The following is a 22732-nucleotide window of genomic DNA, read 5'->3' as shown; positions in this document are numbered from 1 at the left end:
AAAATAGAAAAATTAGCCAGGTGTGGTGGTGCATGCCTGTAGTCCCATTTACTTGGGAGGCTGAGACAGTAGGATCACTTGAGCCCAGGAGCAGAGGTTGCAGTGAGCTGAGAGGGCGCCACTGCACTCTAGCCTGGGTGATAGGAGTGAAATCCTGTCTCAGATAGATAGATAGATAGATAGATAGATAGATAGATAGATACATACATACATACATACATACATACATACATACATACGTACGTAAATATAAAGTGAGCATTTAGTTACTGCCTTGCCATAGAGAAAGTATGACTCGGGCCAGACACGGTGGGCACACGCCTATAATCCCAGCACTTTGGGAGGCTGAGGCAGGCAGATCATGAGGTCAGCAGTTTGAGACCAGCCTGACCAATATGGTGAAACCCCATCTCTACTAAAAAAAATACAAAAATTAGCTGGGCGTGGTGACACGTGCCTGTAAACCCAGCTGCTCAGGAGGCTGATGCAGGAGAATCGCTTGAAACCGGGAGGCGAAGGTGCAGTGAGCTGAGATCGTGCCGTTGCCCTCCAGCTTGGGCAACAGAGCGAGACTCCATCTCAAAAAAAAAAAAAAAAATGAAAGAAAGTATGACACAGCATATTTGGGTAGGAAAGTCCAATTTGCTTTATGCTTGTGCTTTACATCCCATGTTAGGGTAGAAGAGTAAGAGAGGAGCTGGGGAATGAACAGAGATCAGATCATACAACATTGCTTTGTTTTACTTTTCCAGGTCAAATATTTGTCATTTTGTGTTTTATTTAGAATTACAGGTTTTCAGAACAACAGAAACATTGTCATTCAAAATCATTACAAATACATGTGCCAGATCAAATAATGATGCTTTCTGAACTGTTTCCTATTTTCGTTGTATATGTGTCTGTGTTTTACTGCAACCCTCAACAAAGTTAGATAGTTGTGAAGAGACTATAATCTCATTGATCTGTATCTCATCAGGACATGAATTGGGGCCCTTCATTGAGCCATGAAATTCCACTGGGCTAGGCCAGAGAGAGTAGCTGCAGTAGCAGTAAAGGAGCAGTAGATTGATGCCTACTATGTGGCAAGCATGGTATCAAATGCTTGATATATATCAGAGAAGTTATTCCTCACAGCAGCCCTTTGAAGTAGCTGTTACTGTCCTCCATTTTATATGTAAAGAAATAAAGTCTCAAGTAAGTGAAATGACTCGCCCGTTGTCTCAAGTTAAGTGGCAGGGCCAGATTGGGATTCTATTTTGATTGGCTCCAAAGCCTGGCTTTACCATACCACGTTGGTTTCTCTTCGCTGAGAGAAATTTCCTAAAACTCCTGCCAAATCCTGTGGGAAGGATGGAGGAGAATGAGGAAGCACCTGAGGCAGTGTGGAGTGTGCTTTTCCTAAGTGGAGCAAGTCCTACAACTCTGCCTCAGAAATGGGCCCTTCCCTGGTTTGGCAGAATAGCTGCTCAGGGTGATGCAGTAGATACTGTATGTGGTTTCAGACATAGGCCCTAGAAAATGGAGCCTATGTTGGGCACATTTGTTTAATTTTATTTTATTTAGATCTAGACCTCTAGAAGTTGGGCAGATTTGAAACAGCCATTCCAGCCATCCCTGTGGCAGTATTGGAAGTGAGCAGAAGTTGAAGGATGGGAGCCTCAGCTCACACAGCCATTCCTTGTACCAAATACTGATGGTGCCTTGTGACTCACTGTGGGCCGGGTGGTGCAGAATTGTCAAGAGCTGTCTCCTTTCAGTATTCATGTATTTGTGTCGTTAACCACAGAAAGCCTCCCACCAGAGATTTCATGTGACCTGGGAAGTGATTCTGTACTTAAGCGTTTCATCCAGTATTCTTCCACATGCTCCTTCTGCAAAGCCATTTGCCCCCATTGGTTGGCTGTTTCCCCATACCCTACTGTAAGGTATTACAAAAAATAATTCTGGATATGGGCTGCCATGTCAGTACCATTTAAGCAGATTTGCTCACTAATTTTCATATTTCCAGAAGAATAAAAAAGAAAAAAAAATCACCCACCCATTTTAGCCAACTTTATTTTTAGAAAAGTGTTTTATTCAAACATCTCCTTACTTATTACAGACATAAATACATGCATACAGACAAATGAATACACAGGAGAACCATATAAAGTAATTGGTGCATCACTTCAAGATGCTTTGTCAGTTACTGGAGGAATTTGATGCCTCTAATCTTTTCCATTAAACTATCCGTTCTGCCTTTAGATTGTGAAGCCCATAATATTTTAGACTGTCTAGATGGATCTGTTAGTTTTGCTTGTCAGTGTAATTTGTGGCTCTATGACTTTGGGTGGCTTGTTAGATTGTACATGGAAACTTGTGATCTGCAAATGATGTTCAACATCCCAAGCTTAAGTCCCAGCCTCTCCCCAGAGAGACTGGACATAGAATAAATACACAATTGGCAGATTTCATTTGCAACCAGCCTAATTGTTATGATGATGTATAGAATGACAGACTTTTAGAACTGCAAAAAAGCTCATTACTGTTACTATATACCTTAAATGTTTATAGCACTTTTTACTCTTTGCAATGCATTTTGTACACACTATCTCATTTGATTCTCAGAGCTTCCTTGTGCTGGATTATTATTTCCCTCCTTATAGTTAATGAAACTGAGACACAGAGAGAGAGATTCAGTAACTTGCCTGATATCACAGGGTAAACTGGATTTCAAAAAATACCAGAGGACAAAACCAGCTGTGTTCCAAACAAGCCAGGTCACCAAAGCCCAATAAGGAATGGTGTGTGCAGTGATCTTTGCCACATAATGGCCATTTCCCCTGCCCTCTTTGGGGGAAAGGAGTTCTGGAGCTGTGGGAACAGAAGAGCTTAGAGGTAGGAGGTAAAGAGTCCAAGAAGCAGAAACTGTATCATCAGCTCCACATGAATGACAGAAACCTGTTTCACAGCCACTTGCCTGGACTGTTGCAGCAGCCTCATCCCTCTTCTTCCTCCTTTAGTTTCACTGCACAGTACACATTCTACATGTCCCCAAAGAGATCTTTCTTAAATGCAAATCAGAGCATGTCTCCACCTTTGCTGCAAACATATCACTAGCTCCCCGCTACCATCAGGATGAAGTCCAGATTCCTCAGCAGGGTCGTCCAGTCTGGCACTAGCGTCTCACCTCTGGCCCACCTCTCTTCTCTCCTGTCATGCTAAGTTTCTTACCATTGCAGAACCCTTTGTGTGCATCCCCATCCTCCTTTTTTGATGCCTTCTCTGCTTAGAACACGTTTATAATGAACTCCTTAAATGTTCTCCGTGGAGTCTTCCCTGACTTCTCCTCAAGGACCCAGAATCATCCCTCCTTCCTCTACATGCCCACTGCACTTTGCCCAGCCCTATTTCCTGTTATTTCTCTCCTAAGTAGTCTCCCCCAGGAGGTTTCAAGCTACTTAAGGTCAGAGGTTGTGATAAATGCCTGTATTATCTTATCTCCCCTATGGATCTTACAGGCTGAATTTAAGAGAACAGATGAGGAATGTACATGTAGGAATGAATGAGTGAGTGAGTGAATTAGTGAACGAAGAGTGAAGAGAAACCTTGAACAGCCTAAGCCAGCAGGAAACATGATGTTCCAGGGTCACATGGAATGTGTCCCTTTCCCCTCCCTCTCTCCAAGAGGGGCCATGGAGAGATTTCATCTGTATAACATGACCTCTCGGGTGAAATGGGAGGCAGACAGGAAGGTGAGCTGAGCTTTTGCCTGGTGCCCTAGCATAGAGGAAAGCGTATCAGGTTTGAGAGACAGGGACTGATCATCTTAGCCCAGTGACCTCTTGACTTCTGCCTATCTGGAATGTTCTCACCAAGGCTTTCAGAGGTAGAAGCTCTTCCACAGGGAGCTAGCTGGGCGTCTTTGCCAATAGTTTCTACAGGCAATATTATAAGCTAGAGTCTAGGCTGTTTGTCCAGGAAGAGCTTTCATAGCTGTTAGCAAGATGGAGGGGTGGAATTTGAGCACATGAAAGGCCTGGGATTAGGGGGACTCTGAGCCAGGGCATCTCAGTCTTTATGTGACTCTATCTTCTAGATGATGTCTGTCCTCATGAACACCATTGTCTTTGAAGACTGTCGGAACCAGTGGTCAGTATCCAGGCCTCTCCTAGGGCTCATCCTGCTCAATGAGAAGGTGAGTGTGATTGCAGGAAGTCATGGGAGGTGGTCCCTGGGAGAAGAGAGCAGCTGTAAACTAGGGTGAGCTGTGATGATGAAGGACAGAGAAGAGCCAACTGAGTTTGAACTGGGACCTTGAGAACTCTGTGAGGCTGTATTCCCCTACAAGGCCCTTCCCCAAAGTTCTCAGATCTTCTTCAGGTAAGCAGAGGCCTCAGAACAAGTGCTTCTGGAGCCCAGAGCTCCCGCTCACCAGCTGGGTGGTTTGCTCAGTAGTGTTTCAAGCTTGTCCTCACTCCACTCCCCCTATTCCAGGAGAATTCTGAGCAACAACCCTTTTTGCCTTCCTTGACCACTCTTTATATCTGAGATCCCCACTGCCCTAGATGGTGGCAGCAGCAGCCCACCAGGGATTCCTCACAGAACCAACAGCCTTCATCTGGGGAGCACACGTCTCCAGCTGCTTTAGAGGACTCACCACCTGGGCTACCTCCCAAGCCGCTCCAGCTTCCTGTTGAACCCATGCATCTCCCTAGTAGTCAGTAGGAACAGTGCATTACAGCTTGGGAGAATGAATTGTCTATACACTAAGATAGTACTGGGGAAAAAGGCAGTGAGATTAGAGGCAGCTGCATGCATTAAAATTCAAACTAAAATCCCAGCCTTGGAAGGAAACTAATAGAAGAAGAAAATATATCAAAAAGAGAAGAGCTGTCTCATCATTCACCTGTGCTGAAGTATCCAATTTTAGCCACATTCAGTAGCACTGTCATTCATCTTCCCTCGGTGTTATTGTGATTTAAATCCAAGCTCTATAAAAGAGAGCAGTTCTTTTAAAATGATTGAGAGGGAATAAGGGCAAATTCAGTGTTTGGAAAAAGCTTATGACATCACAATATTATACTTTACTGATGGAGGCAATATTTCACCGTTTAGGATGAAAAACTAATAATTTTCTATTTGGTGTGAGTCACTGCATCATTATAAAAGGGAAAAATAAGTAGTTTTGTGCATTCCCAATCTTGTTCAGTAAGACATTGTGGTTTAAGTATAATGCCTCTGATATATAGTATTTAAGTATTAGTCTGACTACATATTAATTATGTGTGTTTTCTGATGTAAGCTGTTTTAATGTATGATAGAAATTAAATATCATGCTTTTTGGGCTTGGAAGAATAAATGCATGACTGGCAAAATGTTGTCTTTGTGCTGAAATTAGGCTGTTTCCAATGATTGGGAGCTGTGTTTAGCATCAGAGCTTGTGTTTGTATAAAAGCCCACAGTCCTCAGCAGAAAAGAAAAGGCTGTGCAGATATTTGTGACCAGGCATGCCAGATATTTTTCTTAGTGCCAGAAAGCTCTCCCCAAACTAAAGCAAGCCCCTCCAGTGCCCCACCTCAGAGGAGTAAATCCATTCTAGCCCCCAAGGACAGAGACTTGGAACAAAGCCGGAAGTTGTTTAAGGAGTGACTCACTGAAGCCAGGAAAGATGATAAGGCCTGAGGAAAGACCCTTGGCCTTGCCTTCAGTCACTTAAAATGCTCCCTGGGCATTTTTAGTTATTTCCTTCAGCCTGGAGACCCCTCCCATTTCAGTCTTTCTGTGATTAGAAGAGATGAGAGTCAGGAAAAGCATGCATTCAGTCCCCCACAGAGGAGACAAGGACTTCATCAGCCTAAGCAGTGACAATAGAACAATTACAGCAAGACAGTTTATGGAAGGGATCATAGAATTTATAACTAGGAGCGTCTCTATGGCGCAGATTTTCTCTAAGGGCTTAAAGTTCAAAGTGGAACTAGACAAAAACTCCTCTGAGCATTAGCGAGCCCTGAGTAGATGAGAGCTGGTCTAGCCATCCCCCTACCAGCTGTTTTCGGGCCGGGTTTGGAGTCAGAGCTCTGACACTATTCTGTCTCCCATCAGTATTTCAGTGAACTGAGAGCGAGTCTGATAAACAGCCAGCCTCTCCCCAGGCAGGAGGTCCTTGCCCAGTGCTTCAGAAACCTAATGGAAGGAGTGGAGCAGAATCTGTCCATCAAGAACAGAGACAGGTGAGCAGTGCCCAGTAGTGTGTCGCTGGGGAAAGTAGACATTCCAGGTTTGTTGAAAATAACTGTCTTGTGCTTGACACAGCTCACACATGGATGTCCCTTTTCTATCTCACCTGGTGATCCTAGACTCAGTTCCATTCCAAATTCAGTCAATATTATTGGTTATTTGCTTTCTTCCAAGCGTCATACTAGGCGTTATACCGGGATGCAGAGGTTAATCAAATGTAGTCTCTGCCCTTACGCAGTTTACAATTCAACAGGAGAGATGTGAAAAAATAACGACAACTGAAAGATAAAAAGAAGGAAAGTGCAAATCTGCTGTGGAAAGTGAAGAAAGACTTCTTGGCATTTGAACAAACATAGGCCTTGAGGTCAGACAGACCCCAGTTACAGCTGAGTTAGGATCCTGACTATAGCTAATAATAATGTATTGTATATTTCAAAATGGCTAAAAGAGAGAACTTGAAATGTCCCCAACATATAGAAATGATAAATACTCTAGGTGATGGATACCCTAAATCCTCTGACTTGATCATTACACATTGTGTGCATGTAACAAAATATTGCACATACCCCATAATGATGTAAAAATATTATATATCAATTAAAAAACAAATTGGCTGGGCACGGTGGCTCACGCCTGTAATCCTAGCACTTTGGGAAGCCGAGGAGGGCAGATCACCTGAGGTCAGGAGTTTGAGACCAGCCTGGCCAACATGGTGAAACCCTGTCTCTACTAAATATACAAAAATTAGCTGGGCGTGGTGGCACATGCCTATAGTCCCAGCTACTCAGGAGGCTGAGCTAGGAGAATCGCTTGAACCTGGGAGGCAGAAGTTGCAGTGAGCCGAGATCACACCACGGCACTCCAGCCTGGGCAACAGAGTGAGACTCTGTCTCAAAAATAATAAATTTAAATAAAAAATTTTTAAGGTGATATTTTATATCTGGCCTTTTTAGGTTGTGTGGCAGTAGGCAGTTAACTTCTCTACTCCCCAGTTTCTTTACCAGTGAAATGGAGATGATAATAATCAGTTGTGATGTTTAAATGACAGAACGCAGTGAAGCATGGCATCTGGGGCCTATGACCTACAGTATTAGTTTCTCCCTCTGCCTGTCATTTAAGAATGGCTGGTATCTCAGTTGCCAGTGAGATCTAAATGAAAGGAGCCTGAACTTAATCAGCTAAGTCTGACTTTATTCATTCATTCATTTCGTTCGTAAAACTTTATTCAGAATCTACTGTGTAGGCATTGGGGTTACCAGTGGTAAACCAATTATTTAAGGTTCCTCCCCCTCATGGATCTTACATTCTAGTAGAAAAGACAGACAGTAATGAATGATGGAGAAAGAACATGTGTTCAGGGGAAAAAAAAAAAGGGTCTGCACCATCCTTTTATAAATGCAGTAGCATTCAAATGCTGCTCCATTTGAAATGCAAATCATCAGTGTATTCTGGAGTTACCACAGTGTATTCTGGAGTTACCAGCCTGGGCTTTGGTAATACATGACCAAGTCAGTTGGGGTCTGCAGACATACTCCCTTGACTGTTCGCTTCAAGATCCTCTATCACGCAGAAAGGGACAACCTCAGAAGCCAGCCGATGAGACTTGAATGGGGAAGCCCTAGGTGTCTCGGTGGAAATGACTTCACCTAAGGCTGGGAAATTTGAGTACTGCCTCCTGAGCTGCTCTGTGAAATGATGGCAGGTGGTCCTCCTAGTTTAATGAGAGTAATAGGCAGTGAAGACTGACTATTGCCCATGTACCAGGCACTGTGTTGAGTACTTACAGGCATACAGGCATTGCCTCAAACTGACCCAATAAATTCTTTTTTTTTTTTTTTTTTTTTTCTCTTGAGACAGATTCTCGCTCTGTTTCCCAGGCTGGAGTGCAGTGGCACAATCTTGGCTCTCTGCAGCCTCCACCTCCCAGGTTCAAGTGATTCTCCCACCTCAGCCTCCCAAGTAGCTGGGTTTACAGGCGCCCGCCACCACACCTGGCTAATGTTTTATATTTTTAGTAGAGACGTAGTTTTACCATGTTGGCCAGGCTGGTGTCAAACTCCTGACCTCAGGTGATCCACCCGCCTTGGCCTCCAGAAGTGCTGGAATTACAGGCATGAGCCACCGCACCCGGCCTAAATTCCCACTTTCTACAATCCCTTGAGTAACTACTCATATTAGGTACCAAGACAAGAGGTTAAGTATTCATCCAGTATCATCTGACTCGTAAGTGTAGAGCTAGGATTTGAACCCAGGTAGTCTAACCCCATGCCCCCTCTTTTTCAGCTACTAAATTCAATTTTCTCACCTGTAAAATGAGGATACTCATACCTACCTCAGGGAAGACTTGTGATGATTAAATGAGCTTATCAGTAAACTCAATCCAATGCCTGGCACGTAAACTTTTGTTCTTTTTTTTTATAATCCTTACCATCTATGTGTAATTTAACTTTTCTGAAATGGTTTTTTAAAAGTAGAACCACAAAATGTACACCTCAAGATGGTCAGAGTGAATTTAGTGGCAACCCTGTTTTCCAGGAAGGGATGAGGGGTTGGCAGTACTGGTGGCAGAGCAGCAGTGGTGATGAAAGTGGAGAGAAAGGAGCTCAGCTGAAATCTAGAGCCTTCCTCCAGGAGGGGCCTCCCCAAAGTCCTGAACTCCAAAGTGGCCTTATCGTCCAGAAATTCATGGAGGCTTGGCCTCATTACTACCCTTGACCCTTTCTTCCTCTTTCTGCAGGTTCACCCAGAATCTGTCTGTATTCAGAAGAGATGTGGCAGAGGCTCTGCGCAGTGACGGCAACACTGAACCATGCAGTCTCGACATGATGGGCTGACCCGATTTTCCTGACCGTGTGTGGAGCAGCCTTTGTCGAGAGACTCCTGAAGGTCTGGGTCTCAGGACAGTGATGTTGGCTAGCCCAGGGGAATGTATTTTTCAAAATATACAAGCAACAACAAAAGCCCTACCTTCTTCTATGTCTAACCTAATTATAAGAATTCCTAACAGTACACAGTGTAAATTCAGTCTTTTCTCTGAAAAGCAAAGGATGTGTTTTCAGTCTTTCTATCAAATATTATCTTTGTTCTCCTAATGCTCTGAAAGGGTATAGAAACAATATTTAACCAAAGAACAGAATAAACCAGGTTTGCACCTAAGTGTGTACTAGTTTATGGTTCTGCAATCAAGGTTGTCAATTTGTTGGAGATGCAGCCTTCACCATGGACTCTGGATTGAGATGAATGCCGCTGGAACCTGTTAAATGAGTAGTTTGTTGTGTGTCTGGAAGAGGCAGCGTTAGGGACTTTGGGCTGTGAGCATTTAGAGCGAGCCTGGAAGCACTACAGAGCATCCCACAGGACCACACGCAGGCCTCCCTGCCTCAGCTGCATCTGATAAAGTTGAGAGACAGTAACACAATTAAATGACTTACAAACAATGTTTGCTTTTCACTGGCATAAATCTGAAGTGGTTCAGTCTAGAAGAATTAAGCTGTGCAATTACTGCCTGCAGAGATATTTCTTCAGGAGGAGTCATGTAGCCCCAGTCAGGAGTTCTGGGTGGTGCCAGCATCCATCCTCTGCCTCCACTTAATTTTTAAGAGAAGGTTAAGGTAACTATTAGAATATAATATTTAAAGCAGCTCTGCCTTCTTAGGGCTACCCAAAACAGTTCTAGGTGCTAAAATTCAGATTTTCAGAGGATGAGAAACAGCTGGTTTCCAACTCTCCACAAACACTCTTATTACTGTTGGGACTTGGGATTGTGACTTAACCCAAACCCAGAACACGAAGAAGACCTTTACAGTTTGTGCTACACTGTTACTAGGCTATTAATTTGAGATTGCCCACTGTCAAGTGTTTTACTATCTCACTGCTGTTTTTATGATTCTGGCTTACAATAAATATTGTGTCCTTTATTTCTGATAAGACATGAAAGGTTGGCCTTACTGTTGAACAAGAAGTAAATCCACAGGCTCCTGTTATAATCTCATTTCTCAGACTAGTGTTTCTTGAAACCTTTCTTGATAGTTGAGTTTTGCAATAGGCTTGTCATATAAAAGCAGAGTCACTCAAGTTTATCTCAAAATGTTTGTCTTCTAAGTATGAAGGAAATGAGGGGAAAATATGTTACATGTGGGGTTACTTCTAGTATTTAATGGATAAATAAGCTTTGGCCTTACACTATGTTTCATTAGAAATGGAATTTATAATTTTCCTTGAGAAGGTGAATTCTGAATTCTGTAAAACATCAGCTGTTCAGAGAAGTTTGACATGAATTTCTGTTTCTTAAAGGCGTATAACTGCACACTCACCACACAGAAATGTGTTAAGAAAGGTTTGTCCCATTCTGACATTCTTTACAAATGTCTAGTATCTAAAAGCACCATATTGTTTGCATTAAAATGTTCACCAGAATATGACCATGGGCACTCACTTCTCCTTGCCACACTGCCAGAGGTCACCTGGTGATTTCACAGCAGACAAGAATGGCTCCATCATACTTGGCCTTGGAGAGCTGTTCTCAAAGGACAGGTCAGGCCTACCCCACTGCTGACGTCTACAGGACCTGCTAGTAGAGCTGGCCTCACAGAGCACACTGCAGGCAGCATGCGTCAGCTGGAGAGGACTCAGCAGACAGTTATTGAATATGTATCGTGCCCTTTACATACATGATCTCTTCTAGTCCTCACAAGAGCCCTCTAAAGTTTAGACAGTATTAGCTCCACTTTGCAGATAAGGAAACCGAGGTTAAAAGATGGTGTCTATAGCTTACATGGGTCACACAGGCAAGATTTGAACCCAGATCTGTCTCACCTCAAAAGAATTCCTGGCCCCTTGCAAGGAAGACCTGTATTTCAGAATGGTGAGTTGAAACCAGTTGATATTTAGGTCCATTATCATCTGTTTCTCAGAACTCTATTGTTACATAACACATTACTCCAAAACTTAGTGCCTCGAAGCCACATTTATTAACTGACGGTTCCTGTAGGTCCGGAATTTGCAGCTGGGTTTCAGGCTCTCTCTCTCACAGGCTGTGATCATCTCAGGGCTTGACTGGGTAAGGCTCTGCATCCAGACTCACCCGTGATAGTTAGCAGGAGTCAGTTTCTCACGGGTTGTTGCCTCAGTTTCTTGCCAAATGGGTCTCTTCCCAGGGCAGCTCACAGCATGGAACCTTGTTTCATCAGAGAAGAGCCAGAGAGATTGCAGCAATCTGGAAGTCACCGTCTTTTATAACCTAATCTCAGAAGGGCCATCCCATCACTTTTGCTGTATTCTGTTCATTAGAAGTAAATCACAAGGTAGGGATCATTGGGAGCCATTTTCCTTTCTTTTTTTTTTTTTTTTTTTCTTTCTTTTTTTGAGACAGAGTCTCGCTCTGTCACCTAGGCTGGAGTACAGTGGCACAATCTCCGCTTACTGCAAGCTCTGCCTCCCGGGTTCAAGCCATTCTCCTGCGTCAGCCTCCCGAGTAGCTGGGACTACAGGCGCCTGCCACCACACCCGGCTAATTTTTGTATTTTTAATAGAGAAGGAGTTTCACCGTGTTAGCCAGGGTGATCTCGATCTCCTGACCTTGTGATCCGCCTGCCTCGGCCTCCCAAAGTGTTGGGATTACAGGCGTGAGCCACCATTCCCGGCCATTGGGAGCCATTTTCAAAGCTGTCTGCCAAAACTCTTGTCTGGCTGTGGCTAGAAAGGTTGAGTTTTAGCTGTAAATTTCTTTCTTAAAACCTGGAAAGGAACCCTCCTTTTCCTTTAGAGGGCCAGGTTCCATTCTGAGCCCTTACTGAGGGAGGAAAAGGAAGTGGGGAAGCTGGGATGTTCAAGGATCACACTCACGCATACTACACACTCATCCCACAGTGGATGAGAACCAGATTTGGGACTCTGCCTCCAAGACTGCCAGAGTCTGCCTTGGTGAGGGACGGGATTCTTGAGAAGAGACCTGGAGTTCCACGTGGGAGTGGGCCCTGTAGGGACATCCTGTCCCAAGGATAAAGCATGCACAGACACAAACCTGTAGAGGCCGTGTGAAAGACAACTAATGGAGCTGCTGGGTCTAATCAGATTCAACTTACTCAGATTGAACAATAGGAAAATGAGTGCTGGCAGTTCCAAAGGGCCTACCACTTCACACACGTGCTCAGAGAGGATGAGGTGGGAGGCGTGGCTGCTGTTTGCGCACCCACCCTTCTGATGGGATTCTAGTGTACAGACAGATGGACTGTTCCTGCAATGTGGGTGCTAAGTCAAGCCAGCTGCTTCAGGGATGCTCAAGCAAGAAACAGTTTGAAGGGATTTTTACTTTGCTCAATTTTTGCCTTCCACACTGACTTCAGAACTTGGCCCCTGAGAAAGATGTAGTCTGCCTGTATTCTGGATGTTTCTGTTATTCTGTGTTTTCCAATCAGGCTTCTCTAGGATGGGGGACAAAGGAGTGTAGAGTCCCTGCACTGTGTGTGATTATCTGAACTGCCCAGAAAAGCCCTCCTGGCCTTCTGGACTCCCTTCTATTGGCCCTGACATCCTAGAAGTACCTACGGATTACGGTAGTGAGGGCCCCTTTCAAAATGCAGAAGTGGCTTGCCATGTAGCTGTTAGCTGAGATTAGTGACCAGATTAGCTAACTACCAACAGCTGGACATGAGAACCGAAAACAGAGTGGGTTTGGTGAGAAAAATTGAAGAAACTGAAAGATCTAGCATATGGGAAACTTGATCTAGATGTTCAGCAGTTTTGGAGAAGTAACATTTGAGAGGACTCAGCCCCTTATGATGAGGAGGGAAAGGAGTGCCTGAAGAGAAAAGCAGGGTAGAGTAAAAAGGGAGGAAGTAAATGTTTCTTTTTTTTTTCTTTTTTGAGACGGAGTCTCGCTCTGTCGCCCAGGCTGGAGTACAGTGGCCGGATCTCAGCTCACTGCAAGCTCCGCCTCCCAGGTTCACGCCATTCTCCTGCCTCTGCCTCCCGAGTAGCTGGGACTACAGGCGCCCGCCACCTCGCCTGGCTAGTTTTTTGTATTTTTTAGTAGAGACGGGGTTTCACCGTGTAAGCCAGGATGGTCTCGATCTCCTGACCTCGTGATCCACCCGTCTCGGCCTCCCAAAGTGTTGGGATTACAGGCTTGAGCCACCGCGCCCGGCCCCTTTTTGTTTTTTTAAGACAGGATCTCACTCTTGCCCAGGATGGAATGCAGCGGCACGCTCACAGCTCACTGCAGCCTCAACCTCCTGGGCTCAAACAATCCTCCCACCTCTGCCTCCTGAGTAGCTGAGACTATAGGCCCATGTCACTGCACCCGGAGAATTTTTGTATTTTTTGTAAAGACAGGGTTTTGCCATGTTGGCTAGGCTGGTCTTGAACTTCTGGGCTCAAGCAATCCACCTGCCACAGCCTCCCTAAGTGCTGGGATTACAGATGTGAGCCACCACTCCTGGTCTTAAAAGTTTTAAGGTGAACATAAAATAATCAGAACTGCTATCATTTATTGAGCACCAAATAAGCATTAAACTGCTATCTCATTTTACGCTTCCTAGTAAGAATGTCAAGAATTATTATCCCCATTTTAGAGATGAGAAAACTGAGACTAAAAGACTGACCCAAAGCCACATAGCTAGAAAGTAGACACGCCATAATTCAAAGTCAGATCTGCCTGACCTCAAAACTCGTGTTTCTTTTTCACTATAATTCCTTGAACTAGGTCCTTCACAGCTGGGCCTAGGGGACAGTTGGGTGGGAGAACTCAATGTGAACCACTTTGACACCCACAATGGGACTAGGCACTCCCAGTGAAAGGCCAGTCCAGGACCTGGGCCCGTTGTGTGCTGTGTCTGTGGGTCCTGCCACCGATTCATCCTCCTCCCTGAACTTCCTAAAATCATTCTTGAGACTTTTAAATGTTTTATTGAGGTGCAAGTTTACAATGACAGCAAACCTTTCAAACTACAGCAAGAGTAACCTGCCTCCTTGGCATATTAAAAAATAATGTTAGTGTCGGTTTTTACGTCCCATAGTTTGGATTGCTGATAAGAGTGCTTCCTTGACAAGATTCTTTTTGAGGTTTACAGAAAGCGTAATAAAATATGTAAGTTACATTTCCACAAACAAAAGCTATAACATAAGTTATTTATAAGTGTGAGATACAAACAGTATCACGATAAATAAACCATAAAGGGTACCTGCAACATTCATCTTAATGTAATTTGCCCAACGAAAGTGTTGAAACGAAGTCAAATTTAGTAGAGAAATCTGTCAGGAAGGGAGGAAAGTTGTGGAGCACAAATGGGAAAAATGGCTGATGTGTAGGGGAAGGAAACAAGGGCATGAGATCAGGTTTGGAGGTCCCTGAGAAGGCCACCCCATGCATTTGCCCACCCTGCCTGTCCTTACTCCCCTGAGCCGGAGCACACTGACCGATTCCTGCCACCCTGCACACGCTGCCATCTGCACAGTCCCTGCTCACGTGCCCTTTATTATCTCCATCAGTCCCCCACCCCACGGAGAAAGGAATCTCTCCCTGCTCCCCTCTCCTCTAACCCCCAGCCCTAGGGCCAGCTTCCTCAGGCTGCTGCCAGCCTCCCTGCCAGGGCCAGGGTCTGGCCCAGCCCAAGCACCTTGGAAATCATTCTTTCACATCACCTGCCACAGATAAAGCTAATGAGCCGGATAAATAAGATTAGTTCTGAGGGGAATGACAGAAACCAACGGGTAGAGAGGATGATGAGGTGAGGGTGCTACTCTGGAGGATGGGCAGAGAGGTGAGGGCTGGCCTGGGTCGTAAAGGATGCGAGGAACCAGCCATGGGGGTGCTGGGGGGGGGGAATGCCGAACTGACTGCACGAAAATGCCTGCGCCCAATTCTGACCCGTTTTTCTTACCCCTTGTCTGAGCTTGCTTTGTGCTATTGAGTTTAATACTACAAACCTTGATGATGTCCTCCAGTCCTCCACGCCCTGGACCCAGCCCTGGGACATGGGATCAAATGCCACCAACACCATTTTGCCTGAAAGGAACTCTCAAGCCAGTAGGGGAGAAGAGTGAGCCCCACTATGGCCAGCCTTCACCGCCACTCTTGGGCTCATTCACCCAGACCCTGCACTGATTCCCCTCCCCACTCAGTCCCGTGACTTACAGTCTTTACCACCTACTCCCAAATAGGGGTGTAAGGTAAAGGAGAAAGTGTGGGCTTTGTAGTCTAAAAGTCCTGGGTTCAAATCCCAGCTCACCCCTTTCCACTGCGTGCCCTTTTCCTTCCACTGGCTGGCAGACTCTTGAGACTGATCAGACCTCCTCCGGAATGTTCTTCCCCACGTCCTGCCCACTGGGGGAAGCAGTGATGAAGAGCCCAGACTGCTTTGTCCCCACTGTGAGATGGGGAAACCAAGCCCCTGCGCTGGGGTATGGTCCAGGAAATGGGAGTAGGTGCTCAGTAAATATTCGTTGAATAAATAAATGAATGGGCGAATAAATTTGGGCAAGTGTCTTTAGAGCCTTCCATCAGGAAAACTGGAAGGGCCCACAGGGACTCCTAACTAGGGTGTGTGAGCCAAGAACAGCACGGCAGGTCAGCCACCTGTGACATGGTGTATGTGCCAAATTGTGTTTCTGTCCTTTTCTATGGAAGCAGACCACAATATTTTCATCGGTGTTTCAAATAGGGTAGCTGACCCAAATACTTTTAAAGTCCTAATTCAGTCTCTACCCCATTTCACAGACAGGGAAATGCAGTCCCATTTCACTCAGGAAGTCAATGGCAGAATGAGCCTGGAGGAGCCTCCCACAGCTGGGTTCCTGGACCAGCTGGAAATCCCAGCATCTTTCCTGTCACCCCTGAAGCCCCACCATCTTCTAGATGACTCTCAGCAAAGCCTCCACCAGCTGCACCCCTTTCTCCCAGCTTCTTCATGGAGAAGAGGAGAGGATGTGCTGCGTCCTGAAAGTCTCTCTAGCTCCAGGAATCCTGGTCCCGGTTCTTCCAATTCTCATTTCCTAATCTCTTTCAGTGTGTGTGCCTCACTGGTCAAGTGACAGCAGGTAAATTAGAAGAGCAGCAAGAAATTACAACCTCAGGAACACCAAATACATATCAGAACATACCTGGCCAAAACAGTGCTCAGAGGAAAATGTATGCCCTCGAATGCATTTATTTAAAAAGAAAGAAAAATTGACAAATTTTCAACTCAGCAAAGAAGAAATAAATAATTTTTGAAACCACAACATTCATGAAAGAGGTGGCATTTGAAAAGGGGATAAGACATCAAAGGCTTTTTTTTAAAACCAACAAAATAACAAACCTTTGGCAAGTATGATCAGGAGAAGACATGAATGAGCAACACTGGGAATGAGAAGTGGAAGGTATGGGTACAGACTCATATGAGAGTTGCAAATTCTGAGAGAATCTTCCCACAGTGTTGTAACAACACATTTGAAAACTCGGATGAAATGGACAGTATTCTGGGCATTGGCTTCCAGAGTTGAGCAGGCATCAGTGTCACCTGGAGGGCTTGTTAAACACAGACTGCCGAGTCCTACCCCAGAGTTCTGATTCCGTAGGTCTGGCGAGGGTCCAGGAATTCGCATTTCTAACAAATTCTCCAGTGATGCTGATGCTGCTGCTCTGGGAACACACTCTGAGAACCACTGTCCTAGGGACTAATACCTGACCCAAGTTACCCCCATTCCTGAGCTGCCTGAGAGCTATCTGGATAGGAAGTGAAAGGAGGCGTATGATGAGTGGCCCAAAGCACCTTCATCTGGATGACAGGGCTGGACCATGAGGAACCGTGGATCTCAGGAAGCCAGACCCCAAGCAGTGAAGCAGAGCCCTGACCCGTGCCAGGCTTTACCTGGAGGAGCTTGTTTAATCTTATGAGGTTTATTTACTAGATGAAAAAACTGAGGCACAAAGAAGATGAATAATTCAGAGTCCACAGCTGGTAAACTGAGGTGGGAATCCCATTCTTAAGCACACACCCTGGGAGCAGTGCTGTACCACCCACACCTTAGTTCCGTGCCACAAACCTCTGTGCGGTGGGCCTTGTTGTCCCAATTTCACAGTGTCTGAAGTGACAAGGGCAGCCCTGAGTCCGGGGCACTGGAAGCCAGAAGGGAAGTGGAGCTGGTGAGGTGCCAACTCCAGCCCCCAAGTGGGGAGCTGTGCTTCCCTCGAACTCTCAAAGCCTCAATTCCCTCATTAGTGAGAAATTGGGGCCACTAACAGCCCTTTCCTCACAGGGTCATTGTGAAGAATAAATAAGTGTCCACCTCCCTGCCTGGCACAGGCTAGGTTCTCAGCTACAGTAGCTTTATAGTTGTCATTAAAGTTATTATTATATAACCGCCAGAGTTTCTCACAGGCACTTCCACAGATGCTATCTCATTTGGTTCTCACAGCCACCCTGGGGGTAGCTGGTGCCCTTTTTGTTTTACAAACAAGGAAAATGCGGTTCTAGGAGGGGCAGTTAGGGACCCGACAGCCCCCACCCTGCCAGTGGCAGAGCCTGAATTAGAAGCAGGAGGCCCCCTGGGGCCAGAGCAATGGCATCTACCCCATCTGAGGGTCCTTGTCGCTGGAAGGGAGGGAGCACTTGCCGAGACCCCAGGCATCCTGCAACTTTCACCCCTCAATGTTGGGCCTCCCTCTCCACACCCACCAGGAAGGCTCAGCAAGGGCCAGTAACTTGCCCAAGGTCACGCAGCGGGCAAGTGACCTAAGTCCAGACCCAGGCCTGGAGGCCCTGCAAATCCCATCGCCTTTGGATTGTTGGGAGAAGAGAGAAAGAATCCCCAACCTGCACCTCCTGTCCTTCCCCGTCCTCTGAAACTGACCCTACTGGTAGACAAACACCTTTCTCTCCAACATACTGAGCCCCTGCAAATAAAATAAAACTGCCAACAAAATAAACAAGAGTCACAACAATAATAGATCAGCCATTACTCTGGGGGGATGCAGTGGGTGGTGAGCCACGCTTCCCAGTGCCCACTACGTGCCAGGCCCAGTGCTCGGCGCTCCCTCAATATCTCACTCGCGGCTCACGAACAACCTGCATACACGCATTATTTCCCTTTTGCAAACGAGAAAACCGAAACCTAAATATGTGGAGTCACTTACTCAAGGTCACTCAGCTAGGAAGTGGCCAGTCCAAATTTGAACACACTTCTGGCCAACAGTACATCCGAGCTCTCACCACTGTCCGCACCACAAGGAGCGGGAGGAAGAGCCCAGGCCAGGGGTGCGACACTCAAAGAGTTTACACCTAACGATTTTAGAATTAGCTGGAAGAAAATGATTCCCCTCGTCTCCCCAAAGCTGCAGCGGAAGGTGACTACTTCGTGTGCGGTCCTGTCCACGGTGCCCCAGCTGGGCCCGGATAGACAGTCACTGAGGCGCGGGCAGAATGGAGAGTGGTTCCAGCGCCCAGACTGGACTGGAGCCGGAAGGGGCTCACCACTTGCGTTTCCCAAAAAAATCCTGCGATTTGCTCTAACTATGAGCTGCCCGCGCCTTTGACATTCGGTAACCCGAAGTCCCAAGACCCGCTGAGCCGCGAGCGGGTTCCCATGCGCGACCACAGCCCCCTCCATTCTGCAACGAATTTCGAGAGTCAGGTCCCCGCTCCCCACTGGGCGACCCCGCGTCCCTAGCCCAGCCGCAGCTGGCACGCGTGGGCACCTGCGAGTCACGCCTCGGTCCGCCTGGCCGGAGCCAGGGAGTGTCTCCAAAGTGGCCGCGACGCCGCGGCCGAAACCCGGGCGGGGGCGAATTCTCCCCACGCGGGTCGGCGTCCTCCGGAGCGCGGAGAACGCTACGGTGCTCCCCTCGCCCCGCGCGCAGGCAGCGCGAAGCCTGCCCCCGGGAGTGCGCCCCTTTCGTTCCTCCAGCGGCTGTAGAGTCCAAGGGGCTTCTGCGGATCCCGCCGGGTCGTCCCGGGGTGCAACTCCATTGTAACTGAAAGGATGCATTTGGTTTGGCTTTTGCTCAGACGAAAAAAAAAATTGGAAGAAAACGAAAACCCGCTCAGCAAAAGACAATTTCACAAGCGGAGCGCTCTACCCGCCCAGCGCAGTGTCTGGGAAGCGGCCCGGCCGGGAGGAGCGGGGAGCGTCTGCTAATTGCAGCTTCGTTAGATTTCGGGTTTGGGAGGCTGCGGTTCGGGCGCTAATATCCGCCGCCCATTATCCCGGCTAATAAATTTGACCTATTGTTCGTTTGTTAAAATGATGTCACCTTGGAACAGTCCCTAAGCTCCTATTTCCATGAATTAGGCCTTTATTGAAAGCCGGGAGCCAATGAGAGGAGAGAGGCTTGTTGATCGCAGCCAATGGCTGCGGCGGGAGAGGAATTAGCAGCGGAAACTCCAGGTTCGGTTCAAGAAAGATGACACAGAGCCTGTCGGGCCCGCGCACTCTTGGCAAAGTTTCAGTGCGACGAGAGGCGCCGGGCGCTCCATGGCCGCGCCGTAACCGGGACCCAGCCGCCTCCCCGCCCAGCCCAGCCCAGCCCTTCCGCCCGCCCAGGATGGAGGCGCCCGCCAGCGCGCAGACCCCGCACCCGCACGAGCCCATCAGCTTCGGCATCGACCAGATCCTTAACAGCCCGGACCAGGACAGCGCACCCGCCCCGCGGGGCCCCGACGGCGCCAGCTACCTGGGAGGGCCCCCGGGGGGCCGTCCGGGCGCCACATACCCGTCTCTGCCCGCCTCCTTTGCGGGCCTCGGCGCGCCCTTCGAGGACGCGGGATCTTACAGTGTCAACCTGAGCCTAGCGCCCGCCGGCGTGATCCGGGTGCCGGCGCACAGGCCGCTGCCCGGGGCCGTGCCACCGCCTCTGCCAAGCGCGCTACCCGCCATGCCCTCCGTGCCCACGGTCTCCAGCTTGGGCGGCCTCAATTTCCCCTGGATGGAGAGCAGCCGCCGCTTCGTTAAAGACCGCTTCACAGGTGAGCAGAGCTGGCCACCAGGCTCCAGGCCTCCGCCCTCTCGGGGCCAGAGGCGCCGCGCCCTCTGCGCTCCACTCCCGGAAACCATTCTAGAGGCCCAAGCACGGCTGAGGCCTCGGCCCCAGGGCCCCGGGCAGCCGTAGTGGGGAGGGTAATCGGAGAGTTGCAGGAAAATAAGCCCGTGCCTGGGGGAAGGGACAGGGGGCGAGGGCGTCTCCCGACCGGCTTGGTGTCGCTGGAAATGCGCGCGACCAGCGAAATAGCTGAGCTCTCCGTGTCCCACGGGGCGCCACGGGGTCCGCATGGGGCCTGAACGGTGGCCGAGCCGGGCTGGGCTTCAGGGGCTCTCGTGTGTCTCCGCAGCGGCGGCTGCACTCACGCCCTTCACCGTGACCCGGCGCATCGGCCACCCCTACCAGAACCGGACGCCGCCCAAGCGTAAGAAGCCGCGCACGTCCTTTTCCCGGGTGCAGATCTGCGAGCTGGAAAAGCGCTTCCATCGCCAGAAGTACCTGGCCTCTGCCGAGAGGGCGGCGCTCGCCAAGTCCCTCAAAATGACGGACGCGCAGGTCAAGACCTGGTTCCAAAACCGGAGGACCAAGTGGCGGTGAGAGAGGCCTGACCTGGCCCACCTTACACCTGCCCTTCACCTGCCCCGCCCCGAGCCGCAGCCTCGACTCGCCCCATTTTAAGGCCATCCACTACCCCCGCCCCCTCCCATCCTCTCCCCAACACACCCCCACCCGCCTTCGCAGATTGTACCTCTTCCTTTCACCCTTCTCGCTGGCCTGTGCGTCTCTCTCCATCGTGGTCTCCTCCGCCTCGGTTTCTCCTCCATCCCCATCCCCATCTTTCGTGAGCCCCTCCAACTCTCTCCCCGTGTTTTGTACGGTCTCCTGCGCTCACTTGATTTCCTCTTACCCCCCGCCCCAAACACACACACACATACACACACACACACATACACGCACACACGCACACACGGGCCTCTCGCACTTTCCTTCTCCTCCTTCTTCCAGCCCGCCCTCTCGGATTTTCCACAATCCTCGTGGACGCTGTTTTCCTCCCCCCTACCACCCGATCTCCGCGTCTCCACTCCAGCCGCGTTTTTATCCGATCTCTGTTTTGATTCAACCCGTAAACGGCGAAGCGATCGCGTCTGGAAAGGGGTTCAAGACAGGCTCTAGGCGAACTGGATGAGACTGACCTAGCCCCCGGGCGTCGTGCGGGTGGTGCAGAGCCAGACTGCCCCCCCGCGGACCCCAGCGACCCCGGTTCCCGCAGGGCCAAGTCAGTTACACATAGGCCCTGCCCTTGCTATTCGGCGAAAGGAACAATCTTTATTGTTGGTGAAGCCACAGTACCCGGGCGTGCAGGTGGGCGGCGGGCAGAGTCCCCTCCTGGAGACCCTCTGGCACACAACAAAAACAAATGATCCCAACCTGCTCCCTGGATATGAGGGCCTCGGGCGTAAAGCGCGGGCTGGGAGGCAGACGGTTTCTGCGCCTCGAGGCTCCCGGATGGCCTCGGCTCCCGGGAGGGCCGGGGCCCCGCCGGCGGCCCCGCGGTGCCGGGTGCATGACGGTGCTGTCCCTCTCCCTCCCCCGGTGCAGGCGGCAGACGGCTGAGGAGCGGGAGGCGGAGCGGCAGCAGGCGAGCCGGCTCATGCTGCAGCTGCAACACGACGCCTTCCAAAAGAGCCTCAACGACTCCATCCAGCCCGACCCGCTCTGTCTGCACAACTCGTCACTCTTTGCTCTGCAGAATCTGCAGCCCTGGGAGGAAGATAGTTCCAAGGTTCCCGCCGTCACCTCCCTGGTGTGAGCCCACCAGCGCACACCGTCGCCACGGATCGCCGCCCCCCACCCAGACGGGAGCCCCGGACCCCCCAGCCGGGCTGCGGGGGAACCGGGGCCGAGAGGGGAAGGGGCCGCCAAGCCCAAGTAGGCCCCAGGGCGCGGCCACAGACTGGCCGGCCGCGGAAGGGGGTCGGGCCCGGGCTCCGCGCGGCCGCACAATCCGAGCCCCCGCCCCGCGCCCGGTCCCGCCCCAGGCCCGGGCCTGACAAGAAAGCGCCTTACGTTTCTCCGCCCCTCGCCCGCACCCCCCGGGCCGGGCGCCTGTATTATACTTTGTACTTTTGCCCAAACGTGTAAATAATAAAAAGTTTTGGCTTTTTTTTCTTTAGAAACCGGCCACCTGCTTCCCCCGCGGGGGCCGCTGGAGGAGGGGCAGCCGACCCGGCCGCTGGGGGAAGTGTCAGGGGCCCGGGGCACCCTGCGTTTAGGCTGGGTCCACTCTTCTTCTTTTCTGTTCCTTTTATTTAAGTCGTTTTATTTAATAAAAAAAAGTTAGCTATTTCACTTAACGCCGCTTTTATTTCGTTTTCGTTCCAATAATACTCGGCGACCCCCGGCCCTGCGCCCCACCCCGCGGCCCTGCGCCCCACTCCTGCGGCGGTAGAAGCCGAGCGCTGAGGTGCGCAGGAAGCGGCCACTTCTGAAGGTTCATCTGCATTCGCCTCGGCTGCAACCCCCGCCGGGGTCCCCGCGGAGGATGCGCGGTGCAGGTCA

The 22732-nt window shown here is 49.2% G+C and overlaps 2 protein-coding genes across 4 annotated transcripts in view; both read left to right on the top strand.

The window, feature by feature from the left end:
• RANBP17 (RAN binding protein 17) overlaps nt 1–10136 on the top strand; it is a 425055-nt gene extending 414919 nt beyond the window's left edge. For all 3 annotated transcript variants that reach the window (XM_073010527.1, XM_008015284.3, XM_008015285.3), the window contains 3 exons: nt 4079–4177; nt 6085–6212; nt 8957–10136. In XM_073010527.1, coding sequence (XP_072866628.1) covers nt 4079–4177; nt 6085–6212; nt 8957–9053 — 324 coding nt within the window. In that variant the 3' untranslated portion in view covers nt 9054–10136. The remainder of the gene's footprint in view (nt 1–4078; nt 4178–6084; nt 6213–8956) is intronic.
• A 9456-nt stretch (nt 10137–19592) lies between these two features.
• TLX3 (T cell leukemia homeobox 3) lies at nt 19593–22527 on the top strand. The gene is made up of 3 exons (XM_008015286.3): nt 19593–20159; nt 20523–20766; nt 21773–22527. Exons 1-3 carry the CDS (start codon nt 19598–19600, stop codon nt 21981–21983), a joined length of 1017 nt encoding a protein of 338 aa, XP_008013477.1. The 5' UTR covers nt 19593–19597; the 3' UTR covers nt 21984–22527.
• The last annotated feature ends 205 nt before the right edge of the window (nt 22528–22732 follow it).

The sequence above is a fragment of the Chlorocebus sabaeus genome, chromosome 23, assembly GCF_047675955.1.
Source record: "Chlorocebus sabaeus isolate Y175 chromosome 23, mChlSab1.0.hap1, whole genome shotgun sequence".
NCBI classification, from domain to species: Eukaryota; Metazoa; Chordata; class Mammalia; order Primates; family Cercopithecidae; genus Chlorocebus; species Chlorocebus sabaeus.
Note: the sequence above shows the minus strand (reverse complement) of the source record. Positions and strands in the feature narration are given on the sequence as shown.

What these genes read in the sequence shown, in the direction of transcription:
- TLX3 (XM_008015286.3), top strand. Translation starts at nt 19,598, where the DNA reads ATGACACAGAGCCTGTCGGGCCCGCGCACTCTTGGCAAAGTTTCAGTG. An exon ending in CGTTAAAGACCGCTTCACAG is followed by an intron (nt 20,160 to 20,522) that starts GTGAGCAGAGCT and finishes GTGTCTCCGCAG; the next exon opens with CGGCGGCTGCACTCACGCCC. An exon ending in AACCGGAGGACCAAGTGGCG is followed by an intron (nt 20,767 to 21,772) that starts GTGAGAGAGGCC and finishes CCCCCGGTGCAG; the next exon opens with GCGGCAGACGGCTGAGGAGC.